The sequence below is a fragment of the Kogia breviceps genome, chromosome 14 (assembly GCF_026419965.1).
Source record: "Kogia breviceps isolate mKogBre1 chromosome 14, mKogBre1 haplotype 1, whole genome shotgun sequence".
Classification (NCBI taxonomy): Eukaryota; Metazoa; Chordata; class Mammalia; order Artiodactyla; family Physeteridae; genus Kogia; species Kogia breviceps.
This window is the reverse complement of record NC_081323.1, coordinates 20457195-20480888: the sequence shown is the minus strand read 5'-3', so window position 1 is coordinate 20480888 and position 23694 is coordinate 20457195. Positions and strand designations below refer to the sequence as shown.

At 41.6% G+C, this 23694-nt stretch overlaps 1 protein-coding gene across 3 annotated transcripts in view; it reads left to right on the top strand.

The window, feature by feature from the left end:
* The first annotated feature begins 239 nt into the window (after nucleotides 1-239).
* The window catches only part of DHX35 (DEAH-box helicase 35), a 74456-nt gene continuing 51001 nt past the window's right edge, over nucleotides 240-23694 (top strand). For 2 of the 3 annotated variants that reach the window (XM_059036616.2, XM_059036615.2), the window contains exons 1-4: nucleotides 240-410; nucleotides 7056-7189; nucleotides 12298-12390; nucleotides 20080-20157. In XM_059036616.2, coding sequence (XP_058892599.1) covers nucleotides 371-410; nucleotides 7056-7189; nucleotides 12298-12390; nucleotides 20080-20157 — 345 coding nt within the window. In that variant the 5' untranslated portion in view covers nucleotides 240-370. The remainder of the gene's footprint in view (nucleotides 411-7055; nucleotides 7190-12297; nucleotides 12391-20079; nucleotides 20158-23694) is intronic. The other variant, XM_067012322.1, reaches the window with a different exon arrangement.

Genomic DNA, 23694 nt, shown 5'->3' with positions numbered 1-23694 from the left:
CGAGTGACGCAGGCGGCGACAAACTCTCGTGCCAGCGGTCCCTTCCCAAAGCTCGCCCTTTCCGAGATGCGCGGCCGCCACCCAAGGAACGCCATGCTCCTAGGGAGGCCACTTAAAACCCAGGTCCCTCACGCTAATGAGGCGGAGAAGCGCGCCCTTTTCTACAATATGGCGGATCGGGTCACGTGGGCCCCGCGGCGGGGCTAAAACGCACGTCACGTGGCTCGGAGGGGGCGGTGGCCACGGGGGCGTGGCGGTAACACCTCGGAACCTCCAGGGCCCGGGCTCCTCGTGGGCCACGCCCCGTGGCCCCTAAGGGGCTAGTGCGCAGAGGAGGGGGTGGAGCCTTCTTCGGACCTTTCACCTCAGCATGGCTGCGCCCTTAGGACCGGTGAAGTTCTGGAGACCTGGTAAGGCCCTTGGTGGAACGCTGGGCAGATGCGGCAGCTTGATTTCGGTCTTGGCCCCGCGGCCGGCGTCCTGGCGCCTGCGGCCCTGCTCGCAGGCCTGACCTCAGCGAGCTGGCCACCGCTGTTGTGGTGGTCCTGAGGGATTCAGGGATCCGCCCCCAGCCGGGGAAGAAGTTCACCGTGTGACCTCGTTCCAGTCTCTCAGCCTCCACAGACCTCGTTTTCCTCACTCCTGATGCCTGTCTTGCCCAACCCGTGCGATGGGGAAAAGCTAAAGCGCCCACCCATGTCCTGTTACCGCCCTGGGGCTACGCTGGGGCCGGACTGGGGGTGCTGCTCGCGGTTTAGGAGTTCATGTTAGGAAATCAGACTGCCTGGGTTGGAATTCTCGGCTCTGCCGTAGAGTAGCAGAGTTCCTTTGGGCAAGTCATTTAACCCTTCTTAGCCTTCTTACCTGTGAGATGGGCAGAATAGTAACATCTATCCTGTGGGCTGGAATAACGAGCACGACGCATTGTTTGATGTAGAGGAAGTGATCATTAAGAGGGAAAGTATCTTAGTCTGTTTTGGGGTTTCTGTCCACCCCAAGTGTCTGCCAGAAAGTGAACATACCCCTTGGTATTGGCTGTCACCCACTCCCCCTCTTGCAGGCTAACACCATTCTCAGCCGCAAAATGATTTGCTTGTTTTGTTTGAATTTACTCATTAGTCAGGATTTTATTGAATGTTTACGTGCCAGACCCTTCCTCCTGTTCCATCAGTTTCCTGTGAAAAACAAAAGTTTCTTAAAGGGTTACCAGCTTGTTTTTTTCCCACCAGCACCTCCGCAGGTCTGGATGTGCACAGTATTGTATATTGCAGCAAAAATGAAATAAGACAGAGAAGGTACTATAAGGGAAGCTTTTAAAGGGTATTTTACAGTGGTTCCCAGAAATTCTGAACGTGCCTATCAGTGATGATGAACATAAACCTAAGCAAGGGTTGTGTTAATTCTTTTTTTAAAATCTGTAGCTTGTCCCCTAACGATAATTTTATGATTCAGCATTTAATTATCCATCCTGAGTTTTATTTGCAGCCAAAGCTAAGATCCCATTAGATAATGGGATATCCTCTATTTTATTTATTCAAGCCTTTAATAACAGGTCAAAGTGTAAAGTACAATAAAGGCCTAAATGAATTGTTGAAAATCAGACCAGCTACTCTTTTGGTTAAAGAACATGGGATTATTCTAAGAGTTCTATTCCATTATTTAGTTCATTCACTGAAGTTATACTTACTGAACACCTCGCCCTGTGGTTAGGAGACAAATATGGATGACTAGGGCTCTGCTCTGCTCTCAAGATTTATACTCTCTTTCTATTATAATATGAAGTTGGATATCCTCTTTAAGAGATTTTAAAGTGAGGCAGAAAAAGGCGTTGGTAAAGAAGATGAGCTCTACTAGGGTCAGACTGTAGAGACCATCCTGACTACTATTTACGAACTTGGTGATTTGGGAAAATCACGGTTACCCCATCTGTAAATTGGGAATGACACCTACCCAAAGGATTGTTTTGAGGATTAAATGAGAATACACATCAAGCTCTTAGCACTAGATACATATTAACTATTATAATTACTTAGAAGTGTAGAAGAGGGGGGAAGTTTGAATGTGTGGATAAGAAATACTTCATCAAGACAGTGATATTTTTGAGGTGAACGTTGAAGCACAAATGAGGCTTTGTTCTGCAGAGGTAGGAGAATGGAGCTCTGAAGGGTGTAGCATGAACAAAGGCAAAGTGGGGTGGTACCTCAGCAGTGTCCAAAACAATTGAGTAGCGTGGTGTTTAGTGGCAGGGTATATTTTGGGGTTTAGTAGGAGATGAAGCCAGAAAGGTAAGTAGGGGCCTCATTGTGAGAAGTCTCCATGCAAGTTGAAGAATTTGGGTTTCACTGTTTTTAAGCAGGAGGTAACACAATGAGGTTTATTTTTGGAAGATAACTCTGGCCTTGGTGAGCAGAATGCTTGGTGGAGGAAATTAGAGTCAGGGACACCCTTAAGAGAAGGTGCTACTAAAATCGAGAAGGGATATTGAAAACCTCAATTCTGGCATGTGAGCAGTAGGGAGGGACCTTATGGGAGAGATTTTAGAGGCAGATGTGGGGGAAGGTAAAGTCGGTAATGACTCAGATTTCTGGATTCAGTGACTCTCTTGGTAAGTGGTTCTCAAATTTTGCTGTATAGTTGAATCACTTGGGAAGCTTTTAAAACTCCTGCTGTTCAGTTATACCCCCATGGTAATAAATTAGAAGTCCGGAGGGGCTAGGAATCAGGCGTCAGTATTTTTTAAAAGATCCCCAGGTAATTCAAGTGTGCATCAAAGTTTGGGAACCACTGTTCTAGGTAAACTGTTGTCATTCACTGAGATGGGAATGGATTTAGTGCACACTTATTGGGCCCTTTGTGCTAGTCACTTTTACTTCCGTTATCTTATTAAGCGGTAACAATATCTTAAAAATTTTTTTTTTTTATTATTTATTTTTGGCTGCATTGGGTCTTTGTTGCTGTGTGCGGGCTTTCTCTAGTTGCGGCGAGCGGGGGCTACTTTTCGTTGCAGTGCGCGGGCTTCTCATTGCGGTGGCTTCTCTTGTTGCGGAGCACGGGCTCTAGGTGTGTGGGCTTCAGTAGCTGTGTCTCGTGAGCCCTAGAGTGCGTGCTTAGTAGTAGTGGCGCACGGGCTTAGTTGCCCCACGGCATGTGGGATCTTCCTGGACCAGGGATTGAACCCGTGTCCCCTGCATTGGCAGGCAGATTCTTAACCACTGCGCCACCGGGGAAGTCCTGGTCACAATATCTTGTGATGGAGATATTACTCTCATTTTACAGATTAGGAAACTGAAGTTGAAGATACGAAAATAGGATGTGGGAAATACACGGTGAAGGTCAGGGAAGTGAGTGAGACTGGGTATAAGGCTAGATGAGTATGTCCTATAGGCTGGGAGTCACAAGCTCAGGTAGCTACAGGGGGCCTCTGGGACAATCTAAATAAGTGAAGGTGCTGGGTGGAAATAATAGGGAGTGGTGGGAACTGTGGCAAACTAGAACGTGTGTACACTGATACGTGTACAGTATTGATTACACTGAAGCCTACACATGCTATCTAAAGCAGGAAGCTGTAGGTGGTTCCACCCAATTGGTGTCGTATGGGCTCAATATCCAGATTAGAATGGGAAATTTTTACATGTTTTAAATGAATGATTTCAAACGTTTTAACAGTGACATATTTGGGGTCCTTGAGTAACTAGTTTGTGATCTCTACCAATTTGTGATCTCTGCCTTAAGATCTTTGTATGAGCTGCGTGAGGTTTTTGTAGAAAAAAGTTTGACTTGATTTGCTAGGACAAGTGGATCAGAAGGGCCTGGCCATTTTCCTTCCTTCATTCAACAGATATTTAATGACAAAATCAGTGTTTGACAATGTGCCTGGCAAACGCTTTATAGCAACAGCTTTAAAGATTTTTTGACCTGATATACAGTAAGACATGTGTTGTGACCCAGCATAGGTACACATAATGTACTGTGTTGTGATTCAGCATGCATGCACATACACACACACAACTAAAAAGAGTTGTACAAAAATAATACTGCTTCTTGGGGTGCACTCTGATACTTTCTATTCTATTTCTAGTTCATCTTTAAAAAGTGCTAGTAGCCATGACCCACTACATGAGTTTCCTAACCCATTTCCTAACCCATTAATGGGTCACCACTCAAACTGAAAAATTGGGTTAGAGGGACTGCTGGATTGGTGGGGGGCGGCGCTTTTATCAGCCTTGTTTTATAGAGGGGGAAATGGTTTACAAGAATTACAAACTTGTTACTTGCTTAAGCACTGAGAATGTTCCCAAGGGAAAAACCAAACCATAGGCAGCCAGAATGGGCCATGGGATGTATATATAGTGGGGAAGCAGGCCTGGTTTGGTTGAATGAAGTCTTTTGTGTGGAGGAGACATGTTCCTCATTGATTGACAGTAGCTGTTCTCATAAAAGACCTCATAACTGAATGTACTGAGGTGAACTTGGCTGTAGGTTAGAGACAGGAGGGATGGGGTAGTCAGGAAGACACCTAGGTGGATTAAACCTTGGTGTGGGAGGAAGTAAGAGACGTTGCGGGAGCAATGTTAAAAGATTCTAGACATGCTGTAGGGGCTTCCCTGGTGGCGCAGTGGTTAAGAATCCATCTGCCAATGCAGGGGACACGGGTTCGAGCCCTGGTCTGGGAAGATCCCACATGCCGCGGAGCAACTAAGCCCATGCGCCACAACTACTGAGCCTGCACTCTAGAGCCTGTGAACCACAACTACTGAAGCCCGCGCACCACAACTACTGAAGCCCGCGCACCACAACGAAGAGTAGCCCCTGCTTGCCGCAACTAGAGAAAGCCCGCGCACAGCAACAAAGACCCAATGCAGCTAAAAATAAATATAAATTTTTAAAAAATTATAAAAAAATCAAAGATTCTAGACATGCTATAAAGGTTTAAAATGTTTGGAAAAGGAGGGAATTCAGGACAAAAGCAGAGCTGATGAGCATAAGCTATTTCTTTGCTCTAGTTTTCTTGGGTGAAGATTACAAGGAGTTAATCAGAGGTAGTAATAATAAGGATAGAAAGGAAAGGAAACTCACCTCTTTGAGCACAGGCTTTATTCCAGGTCCTGTTCTATCTTTTATCTTGTTGAAAGGAAGGTAAACATTTTGGCAAAACAATACAGCAGTGCCCCACTTACCTGATTTTTGGCAACCTTGGACCTCTGGAACACAATTATGTTCCTAGAAACTAAAGGAAAAGGGATCAGAGATCTACAGCAGTGATTCTAAATTTAGCTCTAAGGTGTCTCTGGACCTCCAGCATTTTGTGTTGTAATAAATTACATTCTGGTGTATTTTTCAGGAGATGGAGTTCATAGCCTTTATTAGATTGTCGAAGGGATCTGGGACCCCTCAAAAATGTAAAAATAAATCACTGGGCTAAATATTCTTATCACAAAGCCTCTGTACTTTCACATAGCACCACAGATTCTGAGTTCAGAAAACCCGGGAGGTGATAGTATTGGGTAATTATCCCTGTAGCACCCCTGACAGAGAGGGCTGTGAACTTCTGGCGGGGGTCGTTATTTTTTTTATTTTATTTTTTTTTTTTTTGTGGTACGCAGGCCTCTCACTGTTGTGGCCTCTCCCATTGCGGAGCGCAGGCTCCGGATGCACAGGCTCAGCGACCATGGCTCACGGGCCCAGGCGCTCTGCGGCATGTGGGATCTTCCCGGACCGGGGCACGAACCCGCGTCCCCTGCATCGGCAGGCGGATTCTCAACCACTGCGCCACCAGGGAAGCCCGGGGGTCGTTATTGATTCACAAAGGTGGCATACCCCTGTACTGAACAAGTCTAACTTTTAGAGATAACTTCCTTATGTTGAGTTGAATTCTGAACGCTGTATCATTTACTTATTGCTCTGAGTTCTGTCTTGGACTGCACGAACAATTTGGTGTGAAAAGTTACAGAGGCTGATGATAAAAATTGAACCCATGTTCCTCCTAAGGCATTTTCCTTTTCAGGCTAAAAGTTGTATGTTGAACAACTTTTCATGGGGGGATATGGCTTCCCTATTCTTCACCACCCTGAGGCCCAGTTTTTCGTTGTTTTTACCAAGAAGCCACTGTGGGTATCTGGTGTTTAATGTCCTCAGCACAGTGGCTTCTTGGACCAGCACTTCCCAACCAACCCCTGCAATTCTGTGATTCAGATAGGCGCTGCCGCTTATTGCACCCCACTCCAGGGCCGTGGTTGATTGCGTCAGGCTGGGCAGCGGCCCTAAGCTGGGAGAAAAAGAGCCTTCCTCATCTCCCAAACAGACAACACGCACCTGGGACTCCTGGTTCCCTTCACTGCGTCTTTCTCCCTTACCGCTTTATGCACTAAGTTATGTTCCTTTGGGAAGAAGAGTAAGAGAAGCAGGTAAGCTGCACCAGGGTAAGGCTGGCATCTGTAGTGTTCCCTGCTGTATCTCTGGCACATCCATCCTTCCTGGGTGAGTGAGTGAGAGTGATTGGTGGAGGAAATGTGAACCTGAGCTCTGGCCCTGGAAGCAGGCTTAATCCCAGCTCCTGTAGAGAAGCCAGCCCCAGGGACTGAAAGGAGCTGTCGAGAGGGGCAGAGAGAGAAGGAAGAAGGCCAGGCAGCATTTGAGCCCCCGATCGGTGCCCGTTGACCCTGAACCTTGCTGCCATCCTATGGTGATAGGATTCATCGTTTGCCTCAGCTAATTTCCACTAGGTTTCTGCCACTTTTATTAAGAGTTTGGTAATAATAGCAGCATGGTGGCCAGAACTCAATACATTGTCCTCCGTAATGTACAGTTGCGTGTGGCCCGTTTGGAGCCCAATAGGTCTGCCATCTCCTTTGTTCTTGACACCTCAGTGAGGCTCGTCTGTAGTCTCATAGGCGCCTTTCTAGATGCTTTCCTGAAATTACAGTTTAATACCTTTTAGTAGTTTGAGATTAAAATGCAGTGCTTCTGTTGTATATCTTCATCTTTGAATTTGTAACTTTCACACAATTTTTCTGTTCCTTATATCAGAGAATCTGAAAAGAACATTTCTGTTGCAGGTACAGAGGGACCAGGTGTCAGCATCTCTGAAGAGAGACAAAGTCTAGCTGAAAACTCTGCAACGACTTTTGTTTACAATCCTTATGCTGCCCTTTCTATAGAGCAGCAGAGGCAGAAGCTGCCGGTGTTCAAGGTACATTTAATAAGTATGTTCAGTCGTCGGCCTGAAGCAACCTGCAGTAGCTTTTTTTTTTTTAAATTAATTAATTAATTTTTTTGGCTGGGTTGGGTCTTCGTTGCTGTGCGCAGGCTTTCTCTAGTTGTGGAGAGCGGGGGCTACTCTTCATTGCGGTGCGCTGGCTTCTCATTGTGGTGGCTTCTCTTGTTGTGGAGCACGGGCTCTAGGCGCACAGGCTTCAGTAATTGTGGCTCACGGGCTTAGTTGCCCCATGGCATGTGAGATCTTCCCGGACCAGGGATCGAACCTGTGTCCCCCTGCATTGGCAGGCAGATTCGCAACCACTGCACCAGCAGGGAAGTCCCCTGCAGTAGATTTATACTTGGCACTGAAGTGAATAGTGTCCTCTTACTCTTAATGATCCTTTAGAATGCAGCAAGCTCAGAGGTACCCTTATCTGAATGGATCATCTGTTCAAAATATGTGTGTCTTAGTTAACTTTATAAGTCTGGAAAGTCCTTACAGTTTTTTTGGGTTAGATCTTACATATTGGAAAAAGTGGAAGAAATGAAATGACATTCTTTTTTCCCCTCTTTGCTTTCAGTTATGGACAAGTTCAAACATTCAGAAAAGTAGAGAAAACAGCACAGCGAACTCTTATGCATCCATCTTCAACAAATTACCAACATGTGGCCAATTTTAGCTTTCTTTTTAAAGGCATATTTCTTTACCCAGGATTAATTAGAAATACAAGGTTGTTTCTGTTGAAGAGATTAACTCCCACTGAGATAGTGATGGGATTTTGGTATGGTTATTACATACCATGTGTATCCAGACACATGATTTTTTTAATCTCATGAAATGGACATATACTCATAAGAGACCAAAGTGTAAACTAGAATTAAGAATATATTCGTTTACAGTGAGCCGTGGTTCTCCAGTACAGATAATACAGTCCATGGACACACTTTTCTCCCCGTTGCCAAGTCCACGTGGGAAGCCAAATTGTAATCAGGAAGTGGGCTCAGAGCCAAAGACGGTTTAGATATAGTTGAAGGATATTTATTTCCTGTCGCCTCTGATGAAGGGTGATGAACTCTCCCTGCCTTGTATGATGTCTCTGGAGTGACCCGAGTAAGTGGGGCCACCAGCGCCTGTGTCTCTCTTTCTTCCGGACAGTGTTGGGTGAAAGCTGCCCAAGTCTTTGCACTTAGGGAGTTTTTTTGTCTAGACTGTGCTAATAATGCCTCTTCTATTAATACATTATTTCTCCAAATGGATATGAAACAGCCGCCTTCTGAATTTTGCCAAGTCACCTCTATCAGACTTTTCTGTGGCCCCAAACGTTTTAGTTACTCCTATACTGATAGTTGCTGGGTTTCTTCTACAGGTGATTAACCTCATCCATTATGTGTAAATGTAAACCAGTTTGACCCTCAGGAGATAAGATTATAGGTTCCCCATTGAGGAGCACAGTTTGAGCTGTGATGAAGTGTCTGGCCTCGAGCTGGACTTTAGAGTTCAAACCTAGGCTTCATCATTTGTGTGCTGTGTGGCCTTGCTTCACTGCCTGAGCTTCTGTTTACTTATCTGTCATATGGGACTAATGGTACCTTCCTCATAGGATTGTTATGAGGACTAGATGAGATAAGCCACATATAGCATTTAGTAAGATATCTGACATGTAGTAAACGTTGAAGTACAAGGATAATTATTGTTTACTGAGTATTTAATTTTCTTGACTCTTCTTCATCCTCCAACTGTACTTATAATAAATGAAATAACATTAAAAAATGAAAGCAAGAAGGTATTAATAACATATTGAAATTAAAATGGTAAGAAAAGGGGTGTAAGTTATTGATAAAAATCAAAGCAGAGGGCTCCCCTGGTGGCACAGTGGTTGAGAGTCTGCTTGCTGATGCAGGGTACACGGGTTCGTGCCCCGGTCCGGGAAGATCCCACATGCCGCGGAGCGGCTGGGCCCGTGAGCCATGGCCGCTGAGCCTGCGTGTCCGGAGCCTGTGCTCCGCAACGGGAGAGGCCACAATAGTGAGAGGCCCGCGTACCGCAAAAAAAAAAAAAAAAAAAAAAAAAAAAAAAATCAAAGCAGAGCTTAAGCGTAGTTACAATCTCATAAAATGTTAAAGATAAAGCTAGGAGACCAAAAGGATAAAATGTTACCCATTCACCACTGCTGCCCCCATTAAAACTAAAAGTGAAAATTCCTTTTAAAAATTTTTTAAAGATTTTATTTGACGTGGACCATTTTTAAAGTCTTTATTGAATTTGTTACAATATTGCTTCTGTTTTATGTTTTGAGGCATGTGGGATCTTAGCTCCCTGACCAGGGATGGAACCTGCACCCCCTGCCTCAGAAGGAGAAGTCTTAACCACTGGACTGCCAGGGAAGTCCCAGTGAAAATAGCTTCAAAAATAGAAGTTGAAACTAAAGCAGCAGTAAATCAAAGGCTCACCCCCCCCTTTACCCCAATGCCATTTCAAGGCAGCCTTCTCCTTGGCTACGTCCTGTAGGCTGGCGTTCTCTTTGGGCCCTGAGCACTGCTGTGCAAGGCTGTCCTCTTACTTCCTTAAACGCAACCTCGCTGAGGCTCAGTCTGGTCCTCTGCACCAGCTCTCCTTGATTTCCCTGCCTGTGCCTGTCGGTGGTACTGTCATTCTCCCATTCTCCAAACTGGAAATAGTTTTGTCATCTCTCTTGAGTGTCACACGTCGGTCTCTCCACTTGCCATGCTTCGTATTTAGCACATGAAGTATGAGTTAATGCCTTCAGTTTCTTCATGCTTAAATCAATCTTGTATATTGCTGCCCAATTTTCTCGGAACACTTACAGCATGTCCTGCCTCCTGGCTAAAGTCCAGATGCTAGCTCTACGTTCAAGGCTTTCACAGTGCGGCCCTAACTACACCTATCGTAATTCATTTCCAAGTCAAACCTGGAGCCTTTCGTGGCTTCTTCTAGCACACCTCGAATAGAGTTCATATAGTTTGCCTATTTCCATCTTCTTTCCTTTACTTATGTCATTTCCCTTTCCTGGAGTACCATGTGTGTGTCTCTCTGTATTCAAATTTGCTTTCAAGTTTTCCTTGAACACCCACCCATCCATCCATCTATTCAACCATTCACCCAGCAGATGGATTTACAAAATATCATTTACAAAATATCTGTGAAGAACCCAAACCTTTCCCCTTTCTCTGCCCAAAACAAGAGGAAGCACAGAGTCCAAGCAATCGACAGGAAAGCATCTAGATGAGTCCCAGAGTACCTGCAGCAGAATCTCCTTTGGGTGTTTGTAGAAATGCAGATTCCTGGGCTTCACCCTAGCCCTACTGAATCAAAAACCCTGAGGGTAGGGCTAGGAATCTTCATTTTTAGCAAATATCCTAAAAGATTTTTACACTAAGATTTGAGAACTACGTATTTAGACCCTAAATAATGCTAAATTCAAAACCCCAAACAGTCAATACCTTATTTAGCCAGGAAGGCAGCATCCTGTGTCTCCCAATCTTCACCAAACACATTGTTGGTGAGTCAGATGAGCTGAGCAGTGATCAGAGTGGGAGAATTTGGCAGGTTTTTACTTCATTCCAAACCAGGAATTTATGGAATACCTTTATGACTTTCCAGATCATCGGGTATGTCTGTAATCAAATGTGGGTACAGAAATACATTCTGAAGCTAAGTACATGGGATCTTGGAATTATCTGTGACTTTTCAGTGGCCAGATCAGTGTTTCTGCTCCTACTGAATGGGTTTAGGAAGGCCCAATTGAAATATAGATGTAACCTATGGTTGCTTTATTGAGAACTTGGCCTTAGAGGTAGAGACAAAAGCATATTATTTTTTAAAATTTTTAATTAATTTTTTTGTGGTACGCGGGCCTCTCACTGTTGTGGTCTCTCTTGTTGCGGAGCACAGGCTCCAGACACACAGGCTCAGCGGCCACGGCTCACGGGCCCAGCCGTTCCGCAGCATGTGGGATCCTCCTGGACCGAGGCATGAACCCGTGTCCCCTGCATCGGCAGGTGGACTCTCAACCACTGCACCACCAGGGAAGCCCGAAAACATATTCTTTTTGTTTGTTTTCACAAGTTAATAAATGAAAAAAAATTAAATTAAGGAATACATGCATGTCGAGCAAAATTTAAAGGTCTCCTTCACACCCTGCTCCCCGGCCACTTTCTTCTGCTCGCTGGAGACAGTATAGTTACCAGTTTCTTGTTTTGTTTTTCCTCAGAGTAGCTTATACATAAAGAAGCATATATGTATTTATCCTTTCTTTTTAAAAATTTATTTATTTTTGGCTGCATTGGGTCTTCGTTGCTGCGCGCGGGCTTTTTCTAGCTGCGGCGAGCGGGGGCTACTCTGTGTTGCGGAGCACGGGCTCCAGGCGGGCAGGCTTCAGTAGCTGTGGCATGCTGGCTCAGTAGTTGTGGCGCACGGGCCCAGTTGTCCCGCAGCATGTGGGATCTTCCCGGACCAGGGCTTGAACCCGCGTGCCCTGAATCAGCAGGCAGATTCTAAACCATTGCACCACGAGGCAAGTACCTACCCTTTCTTTAAAAACACAAAGAGTAGTGTATCATTCACACTATCCTGCACTTTGCTTTCTTACCATAGCAGACCTCATTGAGCGTTCCACATCAGTACAAATAGACATTTGTTCTTTTTAACAACTGTGCATTATTCCATTATTGAAGTGTTCCACAGCTGTGTAACCACTCCCCTGTTGATGAACATTTAGGCTGTTTGAATTTTTGACTCTTATAAACAATACGCAGTGAGTATGCTTGTACATACATCTTTGTTCACATGTATTAGGATGTCTGTAGTATAACTTCTTATAAGTGGAAATCTTGAATCAAAGGGTATGTGCGTTATATATTTTGATAAGTTATTACACTCAGTTGCAGTTGTATCACCTTGTACTGACACCAACAGTACCTGCAATGTGTTTTGATGTATATTAGAAATATATTTTGATAGTTCTTTTAAAAATATCCTTCCCTTTGGGAAACAGCTCATTTCATAATGTTTAAATATCTTTGTTTAGGTCTTTCGAGAAAATGTATGTCTATTTACAATGTTTGGTTATATTTTTTCAGCTTAGGAATCATATATTGTACTTGATAGAAAACTATCAAACAGTGGTGATTGTTGGAGAAACAGGATGTGGGAAAAGCACGCAGATTCCACAAGTGAGTACATTTAAATGTGTCTTTATACTTAGATTTGATTGGAAAGATTTTGTAACTTGAGAACTCTCTTTACCATTTTTTTGCATTTTTAAGATCTCCTCTCAGAGAGTAAATAGTCAACCCAACTAGGTGTTTTTTATTAAACTTTTGAACTTTTATTTAGAGGAAGTAATGGTCATCTTCAATTTATTATAATTCTAAAATAATAATAGAATAGCCATACTCTGAAAGGAATAATGGAAACTCATTTGAAGAGGTGTAATGCATAGTTTTTGTCCTCAAATTATTGCAGTTGAAGAGGTGATGTAAGATGGATGCCACTATAGTTGTGAATAAAGATTGACTGTTATAGAATTATGTAGTGCTATGGAAGAAACCTCTCTTACAGGACAAAATTATATCTGGTGTGGATAGAAGTGGAAAGAAGGATCAGGAAAGGTCTCATAAAAGAAATGACATTTGAAATTGGGGAAAAAATATTGAAAAGAAAAAAAAGACAAAGAAATAGACCTTGAATGATCAGTGGGAGTTGGCTGGGAAGATGTGCTCATCCAGTGAACATTGTGGTTAGAGGTACTGGGGTGGAGAAGTGCTTGGGGCTCAACAGAGTGGACAGGTAAGATCAAGAGTGGAAAGATAGGATGAAGTCAAAGTGTGTCTTAAGAGCTTCGACTTGGGGGGGTGAAGAATGATATTTAAGTGGTCAGGGGTAAGAGTCCTTGTAGGTTTTTCTTTCCTTTTTTAATATAGATTTTTAAAAAAAGTTAATTTATTTTATTTATTTATTTTTGTCCGCGTTGGGTCTTCACTGCTGCACGCGGGCTTTCTCTAGTTGCGGCAAGCAGGGGCTACTCTTCATTGTGGTGCGCAGGCTTCTCATTGCGGTGGCTTCCCTTGTTGCGGAGCACAGGCTCTCGGCGCACGGGCTGCAGTAGTTGTAGCATGCGGGCTCAGTGGTTGTGGCTCGCGGGCTCTGGAGCGCAGGCTCAGTAGTTGTGGCACACGGGCCTAGTGGCTCCACGACACGTGGGATCTTCCCGGACTAGGGCTCGAACCCACGTCCCCTGTATTGGCAGGCGGATTCTTAACCACTGCGCCACCAGGGAAGTCCCTTAATATAGATTTTTATTGAAGTATAAAATACATATCAGAAAGTACCTGTATCATAATTGTACAGCTTGATAAACCTTCACAAGTGAATACAACTGTGCTACCAGTGCTCAGATCAAGGAACAGAACATCACCAGAGTCTCGGAAGCCCCCATGTCCCCTTATGGTCTCCTGCCCTTTCTTCCTGCCCCCACAAACATACGCACAAGGGTGATATTTATTGTCTTCTAGCACTATAGATGAGTTCTGCATTTTTTGAACTCTTATAAAGAAAAAAAAAAAACTTCTTTTGCCCAACCCAATAATAGATTTAGGATGGGGCCCAGACATAGGAATTTCTTAAAAGTTCCCCAGATGATCTAATGTGCAGCTGGGGAAAGATAGGCAGAAGGGAATGACCTAGAGGGAAAAGGACAGCAGAGGAGATGGTGACCTCGAGGGAGAACATATGTGCAGTTGGTGTCAAGACCCTAGCAGATTACTTGCTTCTTAAAGAGAGACACAGGAGAAGGGCCATGTTAAATTACTGAGAGATTATCAGCAAGAGAGTGATATTAATAACAATGATAATAAACCAAGTAACAGTAAGTAATAATTATAATAAGTGCTACATGAAGTGATCCACATATTAACCTATTTAATCCTCAGTGACCTTGTGACGTAGGCACTGTTGTTATCTTCATTTTACAGATGAGGACACTGTAGAAAGTGGTGAGGTGGGGGAATATAGAACAGAGGTGGACGGCCGTGTGAGATTAGATGAGTTTAGTTTGTTTTGGAATTAGTCAGTATGGTTATTTAGTCAGCTGAGGATAAACTCTGCTATGTAACGAAGAACCTGAAAATCTCCGTGGCTTGAGCGCAAAGGTGTTTTTCTTCCTCATACTCTGTGGTTTTCTTGGGTTGATGACCCAAGGTATGGACTGTTCCACGTGATCACTGGGACCTAGGATGACGGCACAGCTCCCGTCTGGGACGTGTGGATCTTGTAGTAGGTGGCAGAGTCAGGGGCTGGCTCTTAAACCCGCAGACTGGGAGTGGCGCTTCTCACATTCATTGGTCACAGCAAATTACATGGCCAGGTCTGATAGCAGTCGGGTGGTAGTGCATACAGTCTTCCAAAAGGAATGGGTACAAGATACTTGGATCAGTAATACAATATAGCACAACGATCTGGTCATTTCCCCCAGCAAAGCTTAGCTACCAGGGAGCAGAGAGCACCTGCTGAGGGGTTGAGTCCAGGGAGAAGAATGTTCTGAAGGGGAGAGAGGAATAGGGTCTGAGGATCCAGCCTGGGCAGTATGGCAGCAAACACAGGTAGTTTTTTTTTTTTTTTTTTTAAGTTTTATTTTAATATTTTTAATTTTGGGGGAAAGTTTAATAGATTCACATGGTTTAAAGTTCAAAAGACGCAAAAGGATATAAAAAGAGAAAGATGTCTCTTCTGCTCTCTCTTCTGATACTTCCTTTATGCAGATGCAATTGATGTTACAAGTTTCTTGGGTAGAGCTTTGTTAATTGGTTTTACACGGAAATGTGGTTTTACAGAGAAATATATAAATATATATTCCTCCCCTTTTAAAAATGTAAATGGTAGTATCTATACATGCTTTATGTAACTTGTTTTATTTTTTTCCACTTAATGTATCAGTCTCTTTTTAGTTGCATAGATTCCACATAATTTATTTTACCAGTTCCCAGTTGGTAGACATTTAGGTTGTTTCCAGTTTTGTGTTATCACAATGATGCAGTGAGTCAATTTGCATCTATCTCAGTTTGCACACATATGGGTATATTTATAGAATAAATGAGGTAGTTATGGAGTTGCTGGGTCAACGGGCACATGCATTTGAATTTAATTATTATTTTTAAAAAATTTATTTTTGGCTGCACTGGTCTTCGTTGCTGCACATGGGCTTTCTCTAGTTGCAGCTGGTGGGGGCTACTCTTTGTTGCAGTGCGTGGGCTTCTCATTGCGGTGGGTTCTCTTGTTGCAGAGCACGGGCTCCAGGCATGCGGGCTTCAGTAGTTGTGGTACGTGGGCTTCAGTAGTTGTGGCATGCAGGCTCCAGAGCGCAGGCTAAGTAGTTGTGGCACACGGGCTTAGTTTACTCCGCGACATGTAGGATCTTTCTGGAGCAGGGCACGAACCTGTGTCCCCTGCATTGGCAGGCAGATTCTTAACCACTGCGCCACCAAGAAAGTCCCTGAATTTAATTATTTTTTTTTTTTTTTTTTTTTTTTTTTGCGGTATGCGGGCCTCTCACTGTTGTGGCCTCTCCCGTTGCGGAGCACAGGCTCCGGACGCGCAGGCCCAGCGGCCATGGCTCACGGGCTCAGTTGCTCCGCGGCATGTGGGATCTTCCCGGACCAGGGCACGAACCCGTGTCTCCTGCATCGGCAGGCGGATTCTCAACCACTGCGCCACCAGGGAAGCCCTGAATTTAATTATTTTTAAGGAACTGTATTTTTAAAATAAGCATTGTAATTTTTGAACAGGAAATACATCATGGTACAAAATGTAAAAAGCACAAAAGGATAAGTGGTAAAAAGTGAATCTCCTAAGCTTTGCTGGTGAAAATAGATTACGTTATTGGTCCAAATATCTGCTCTCCCTCCTGTGGTAGGATTATTCCTCTTCCTTACCACTCAGTTCCACTTCTCTGAGACAGTCACAGTTTCCAGCTTCTGTGGAGCTAAATATGAGTTATGGCCTAGGAAAACTGGAAAGGCTGAGGAACTAAAGGTCATGGCAAGAATATGAGCAGGTTTTTGTCAACAAATTGTTTTGAAATTTCACAGACTATATGTGGAAGTTAAGATGATATTTTTGCCTAGAGCTCTGTCAAAACAATGGACTGAAAACAAGCTTTTTACAACAATTTTTATGAGTACCATCTTCTAGTGGGTGGAGTTCTTCCTAATCCCACTCTAACAAGAAGACCAGATTTGGTAACCCTTAAAAAGAGTGGAGGGAACTGAGATGGAATTCATTCAATAACCTCCCTCTGTGACATCCACAGTTTCCTTTTTTTTTTTTTTAAAACCACCCATCATTGGTTTTTAGTATGGGCACAGATTTGTGCAACCATCACCACAATTACTCTTCTTTTTTTAAAATTTATTTATTTAATTTATTTATTTTTGGCTGTGTTGGGTATTCGTTGCTACGTGTGGGCTTTCTCTAGTTGCGGCAAGCGGGGGCTACTCTTCGTTGAGGTGCGTAGGCTTCTCATTGTGATGGCTTTTCTCATTGCAGAGCACCGGCTCTAGGTGTGTGGGCTTCAGTAGTTGTGGCACACAGGTTCAGTAGTTGTGGCTCGCGGGCTCTAGAGTGCAGGCTTGGTAGTTGTGGCACATTAGCTTAGTTGCTCTGTGGCATGTGGGATCTTCCCGGACCAGGGATCAAACCCGTGTCCCCTGCATTGGCAGGCAGATTCTCAACCACTGTGCCACCAGGGAAGCCACATCCACTGACTCTTGATGTCAACACTATACCTGCTTTTGCAGCATCTTTAAATTTCCACCTGTAAGCAACCATAAGCAGGCAGAAGTCTAAATCCCAGGTGTATTGAGAGACTGGCTTCATGGACAGATTTATTATTATGCAAATTGTTTTTCTTTCCCCTAACACTGGTACTAAGAGATTGACTACGAGAGTGTGTGTGTTTTATTTTGGATGGTAGAACTGTGTCCTGGTTATATGGCTTTGGTTTGCTGAGCTTGAATCCTAGCTCTTAGATTTTTACCTGTGTCCTCGGGCAAAGCATATGACCTCTTTGTTTCCTTATCTCTAAATTGCTGATGGTGCTATTACCTTCCAAATTGGATTTGTTGTGAGGATTAAATGGGGTTATGCATACCAAACAGTTCCTGGCACTTAGTGATGTACTCAGTGAATCTTAGGCATTATTCTTGTAGTTCTGTTTCTGAATTTGTGTTGATTGGGGTGGTTGGTAGTATTTTGTGTATGTATTCAGTGCAAGAGAGACATTTCACAGTTTTGATAGCAAAAACCCTACATTAGCTAAAACACTCTGTTCCTTACAGGCATTTTAAAAATTATTATTTTTAGCTAATTTTAGACTAACAGGAAAGTTGCAAAAATAATACAGAATTCCCTTAGACCCCTTACCCCACTTCCCCAACTACAGTAATCAAAAGCAGGACAGTAACAATAGCAGTAATCAGACTACAGATCTTATTTAAAGCTCATCAGTTTCCCCACCAGAGCTGCTTCTCAGAAGATCCAGGATCCTTCTCCCTGGTCTCCTCCAGTCTATGAAAGTTCCCCATTCTTTCTTCATCTTCTATGACCTTGACATTTTTGAAGAGTACCAGGCATTTATTTTATAGAATGTCCTTCAGTTTGGGTTTGTGTGACATTTTCTCATGACCAGAATGAGCTGATGCATTTTTGGCAAGAATCCCATAGAAATGATGTGTCCTTCTTAGTGCATTCTATCAAGAGGGTTGACATGATGGTCTTACCACTGGTGAGGATAATTTGATCCCTTTGTTAAGGTGCCAGGTTTCATCTGTAAAGTTACTGTCTTTCCCTTTGTAGTTGATAAATATCTTGGAGGAGATATTTTTAGAATGCAAATAATCTGCTTTTCAAACTATCACCTACTAATTTTAGCATCCCTCAGTAGATCTTGTCTGCAGCAGTTACTCAGGTGTTTCTCTAATGAATGATTTTCTCTATTCCCATTTCCTTTTACATTTATTAAATGGAATCTTCTGTAAGGAAGAACTGTCCTTTCTCCCTCACTTATTTATTTATTCAATTATTTATGTGTATCAGTATGGATTCATGGATATTTATTTTATTCTATGGGTTAAAATCCAATACTACCATTATTTTGTTGGTCAGAATGGTCCAGCTTTGGTCATTAGGAGCTCCTTCAGTTTGGCTCCTGTGTTCTTTCTACAAGCCTCCATTCATATTTTTGAACACTTCCTTACTTTCTAATAACACAAATTGTTTCAGTCTTGTCTTATGTTTTTCCTGCACTAGCCTTGGGATCAACCACTTCTCCAAGGAGCCCTGGTTCCTTTTATTGGAGAACGGTGTTTAAAAATCAAGATTTGGGTGCTAGGGTGCTCATTGTTACTGAGGTGTCATTGCTATAAGTCTCAGTGGGCAGATTTAGGAAATATATATGAATACTAAATCCCTACATAATCCCACTTATATATCTGTATATATATTAAAAATCATGAATTTATGCTGATACTTCGTTGATTCCAATCCCACATCATAGGGCTCATTCTAGCCTTTCCTTATTTGTAACTCTTCTTCAGCAGTGAGAAACTCCATCCTCATTGTCTACAATGTATTTATTTATTTGTTAAATTCTAAAGGACACATAAAATATCTTCAGAATTCCTAACCCATACCCCTGACATTTACTAAGTAGATTACAGCACTTAGGTACAGTTTTTTCCATCTCTGGCCTTCAGTCAAGATACTGTTTTCAGTTACTTAGGTTGGCTCTTTTTTTCTCCACCCCCTTCAGTGTGATCAGTTATTCATTTGTAATACAGAGAGGATCATTTGATAGTGTTTGCATTTCTTTTGGTTTCCCTCCACATCCTGGTTGGTTTTGTGTATTCATTTGGGTACTTGAAGAGTACGTGCAACATGACTGTGGTTCTGAGAGTCAGAGCTACACAAAAAGCTCTACTCAAAGCATTGCCCCTCCCTCTTCGTCCCTGCTGCCATGTTTCATTCCTCCCTTTTGCCACCCCTTTCCTACCAGTCCTCCATAGTCAACCATTCTCTAGTTTCTAGTTTGTCCTTCCTTTATTTCTTTTGAACAAATGAGCAGATACATGTATGTAACAGCATTTTAACTCTTTTTCTGTTATAGAAGTAATATATATTGATTGTAAAACAACTTAGACATTCTGAAAACAGGTAACTCTGATAACCCCCGTTATCCATTTTGGATTTTAAAAAGCATATAATCAAGTAAATACATAAGAAATAAGTATATGTGGCAAATAAATACAGAAATAAATCAGATAATAAATATAATCAAATTTAATGTATACTAATAAAATCTAATGGGATATATACATGTATATAAAGTCTGATTTTTTTTTTGCAATAACAAATGTTGTTTTATTGGTCTTGTTTAAAAAATCTAATTATTTTTATTTACTCTGACTAAAATATTTTGTATGGTTGATATTTATTGAATTGTCTCTGTGTGTACTTTAAAATTCTTTGTTCTACAGATTTAGCACTGTTCCGAGTGACCCATGGATAGTTTTTTTATTCCTTGAGACAGCTGTAGTATGGGGAAATTTTGTAAGACTGGGGAGTCAGAATGTTGAATTTATGCCTTAGTTCTTCTGATTATCACCTCTGTTGTGAACTTAAGCACATGACCTAACATTTCAAAACCTCAGATGCCTCATTTGCAAAATAGTTTTTTAAATCTCTGCTGGGAGAAGAACCATCTGTTAATTCTTTTCTCAGTGATTTTAACATAATCCAGAGTCATCTTGGGGAGATTGTTTCTGGAGAAGTGGTGTCAGGTGTATACTGAAATGTGATTTTATTTGTAGTACCTTGCAGAAGCTGGCTGGACAGCCGAAGGAAGAGTGGTGGGAGTGACCCAGCCCCGAAGAGTGGCTGCTGTTACAGTGAGTTTCTCTTTTGTTGTAAAGACTTTGTTTGTGTCTTCTATTTCAGTGACTTTTTCCTTGTTTCCTGAAAGCTGCAAATGAATATGATTTGCAGCTCCTCAAGAATTTAATTCTTCACTTGAAAAAGAACTCTGTGCTTATTTTTGTAAAATTGATACCTGTACATTATGAATTTTTATGTAGTAATAAAGTACAGAAGTCAAAACAAAAAAAGTGATTAAAAAAAAACAAACCCCAAACCCAAATCTCACCACCCAGTTTGAACATTTGTGAACATCATTTCAAGTTTCTCTTTTATGTTCACATAAAAATGAATGGTTGGCTGGATGGATAGAAATGATTTTATAAAAATGGGTTCATAGCCATACATTTGCTTTTGTTGAATTTAACAAAAGAGGACATAAAAATGAATGGTTGGCTGGATGGATAGAAATGATTTTATAAAAATGGGTTCATAGCCATACATTTGCTTTTGTTGAATTTAACAAAAGAGGAAACTGCAGTGAAACAGGACTAATTACTGAACTTTGGATAAATAATTTTTCACTACAAGAGAATTTATTAAAGCTTGGAAACTAAGACAAAGGATTACAAAAAGCTTTAGGGTGTTACTTATTTTTGGAACTACGTTGCCTATCACAAGAGTAAATTAGCGCACTGATTCTTTCTACTGTTCCTCCCTCCATTTGTGATAAATGCAGTGCTATAATTTTTATTTCAAGTTTTATAAATATATATTTTCTGTAATCGTAACTCCCACAGGTATTTAACTTTAATTCTAGTTTAATAATTTTCCAAGGTTTTGCCAACTTTGAATTGCTCATTTCACTTTATTTCTTGATTGACTGAATTTTACATGCCTGAGAATGTTTGATTGTGGTCTTTGTTGATATAAAATTCTTGATTCATCCTCTCTAGGAGCTGTGCAGACACTGCTCCATTGTCTTTTGGCCTGGAGGATCACTGTATAGAAATAGTCTGAGGTCCAGTGGAGTTTTTCCACTCCCTACCTTCCTGGCCTACTTTTTCTGCTTGAATGCTTGTAACATGCTTGTTTTTGTACCAGGATATGTCTTGATGCTGATTGTTCTGTCTCATTTTTTCTTAAATGTGAAAGAACAAATTTTAATCTTCAGGCTCAATCTCATTATATCAGGCAGGGTTTCATCCATTGTTTCTTGGCACACTTTTCTGGTCCATTTATTTTTTTCTCTTTTCTAAGAGCACCAATTGAGTATATATTAGATCCCCTTTGTCTCTTTTTAGTATTTAGCACCCTCTCTGGAATCATCTGTTTTCCAGTTTGTTTTGTGATATTTCTTCAAGCCTGTCCACAATGTTCATGATTGTTTTTAGTCAAATTTATTCTATTTTGATTCCTTTGTATCTTTATCTGGGTCTCATAATCACTGCTTTGAATACTTTTTTGTTTCTTTACTAGCTAGAGAAGTGACTATTTAGAATGGGTGGAGATATTACAATACATTACAAATTTTAAAAGCTGATAATACCACAAACATTTTTTAAAAATCCAGAAAATAACATAGTATTTTTATTAATTAACTGACACATTTCTGTAAATCTTTTTTCCTGCAATTTTTGGCTCTGTCCCCACTGACCACCTACCTCTTCACTTGACAATTTCCCATTATCTTCCTTCAGAGAGAGTAGAGCAGTATTTTAATGTTTCTCTAGCATGGGTGATTTAGATTTGCTTTTTATTATTGATACTGTGGAGAACCTCCTTTGGCTTTGTAGCATTGTGTAAATTTATTTGGAAAAAGCCTCTCTGTAACTTCTTTCATGTTCAGGCTGTGAGATTTGGAGGATGTCCACAGATTGGTTTCTGACCTGTACATTTGAGACCTTGTTTCTCCTCAACTGTGCTTTGACTTTGTCTCTTCTTTAAGTTGTTTTAGCTTAAGCTTATGATTTCTTTGAAACTGGATTTCTTTGGCTGAATTCTACTTCTGTTTCTTTGGGTGATACTTTTGCAATTTCTTTTTTAAACTGCCTTTTTGCTCATGTTCCTTTTTTTCCTTCTTTCTTAGTTGGCTTTAATGCAGTGGGCTGTGTTGGTATTTTTATGATAACTACTTATCTTTGAGTGGGCTCATTTGCTAGCTGCAGAATGGTGAGGTGGTTCTGGTCTGGCCTCTCACCAAATCTCTTATTGTCCTTTGCTATTGGATTGCCTGCCTTCTCCTTCAACTCCCCCTCCTTTGTGATTCTTTGCTGTCAAAGTGGGTCTCCACTGAGACATTTCCTGTGTCTCCTGGGTCTGAACACACTACTGCTTCTTGTCTTCCTAATAATACAAGGCTTGTCAGCCCTGCCTTTTAAGGAGGTAACACATTAAGGAAGCCAGCAGCCTGCTCTGGTTGTGAGGAGGCCTGGGCCTCTCTTCTAGATTCAGACCTCACAGTATTTGGCAACTGTGTTTCCTAGTTTATTGTTTGGGCTCCTGCCAGTTTCCTTCTTTCATTAGAGATGCAGGTTTTGGTTGATAATATGTTTTATTTATTTATTTGTTTGTTTTAAATTAGCTCTGAGAGAGGGAAATGGGGGCAAAGATGCCTTTATTTTGCCATCTCTACCTGGACAAGAAGTTAATTCTGTTTCCTTGAGTTATTTTTACTCCTTATTGAGTTTTAATTATTGTGTAATTCTTTTTCCTCAAAGTTCATTTTAATTGTCTTCAAAGTTAGACATTATTGATAAACATTTCCCAAGTCTTCTGTATGTATGTGTAAAAATGGAGTTAACGGTTTGGCAACTAGATTGCAATGTTAGACGTAACCTTTTTATGTCATGAAAGATGATTCACTTACTTAAAACATTTGAACAATTTTTTCTGTTTGTGGTTTGGAATCCCAGCTCTTAATCAATTTGCATTTTTCCTCCAAATTTGTAGCCATGGACAATTTCCATGAAACCACATGCTTTCTCTTAAAGAACAAAGAGTATATAAATTAGCTGTGTAGTATTAATAGAGCTGTCCAGTTTGAAATGCTACATCTCAGAAAGTACTTTGTGTGCAGACTAAAATCTGAAAACAGTCTCAGAGCCTAAGAACAGATTACACAAGCCATTGCCTGATCTTTGCGAGAGGCAGTTCCTTAATGAGTATGTTCATTGGATTCATATAATCTGGGTTTGACTTCAAGACCATGCCCTGCCTTGATTTATGATTCAGGACAAGCTCTAAGCCTGTCTTATTTCAGTTTCTTTCTTTGTAAAAAAGAGGGTCTCTTGCCCACCTCATGGACTGTGTACATGTTTAATGGATAAAATTTGTGAAAGCTTGGAGCACAGCACCTGCCCATAGGAGGTGCTCAGTGATTGGTGACTGGTTTTTCTTTTGACCTCCTTTTCCTATATCTATTTGTTTCTATTAAAAAGATATGTTTATCCAGTCTAATTGATGAGGTTATTTGGACTAGAACTTAAACAGTCGAGGTAAAAATCTATTAAAGAGCCAACAGAATATGGCCTTTCAAATGTGCAGTGGTGTGATCATACATGATAAAATTT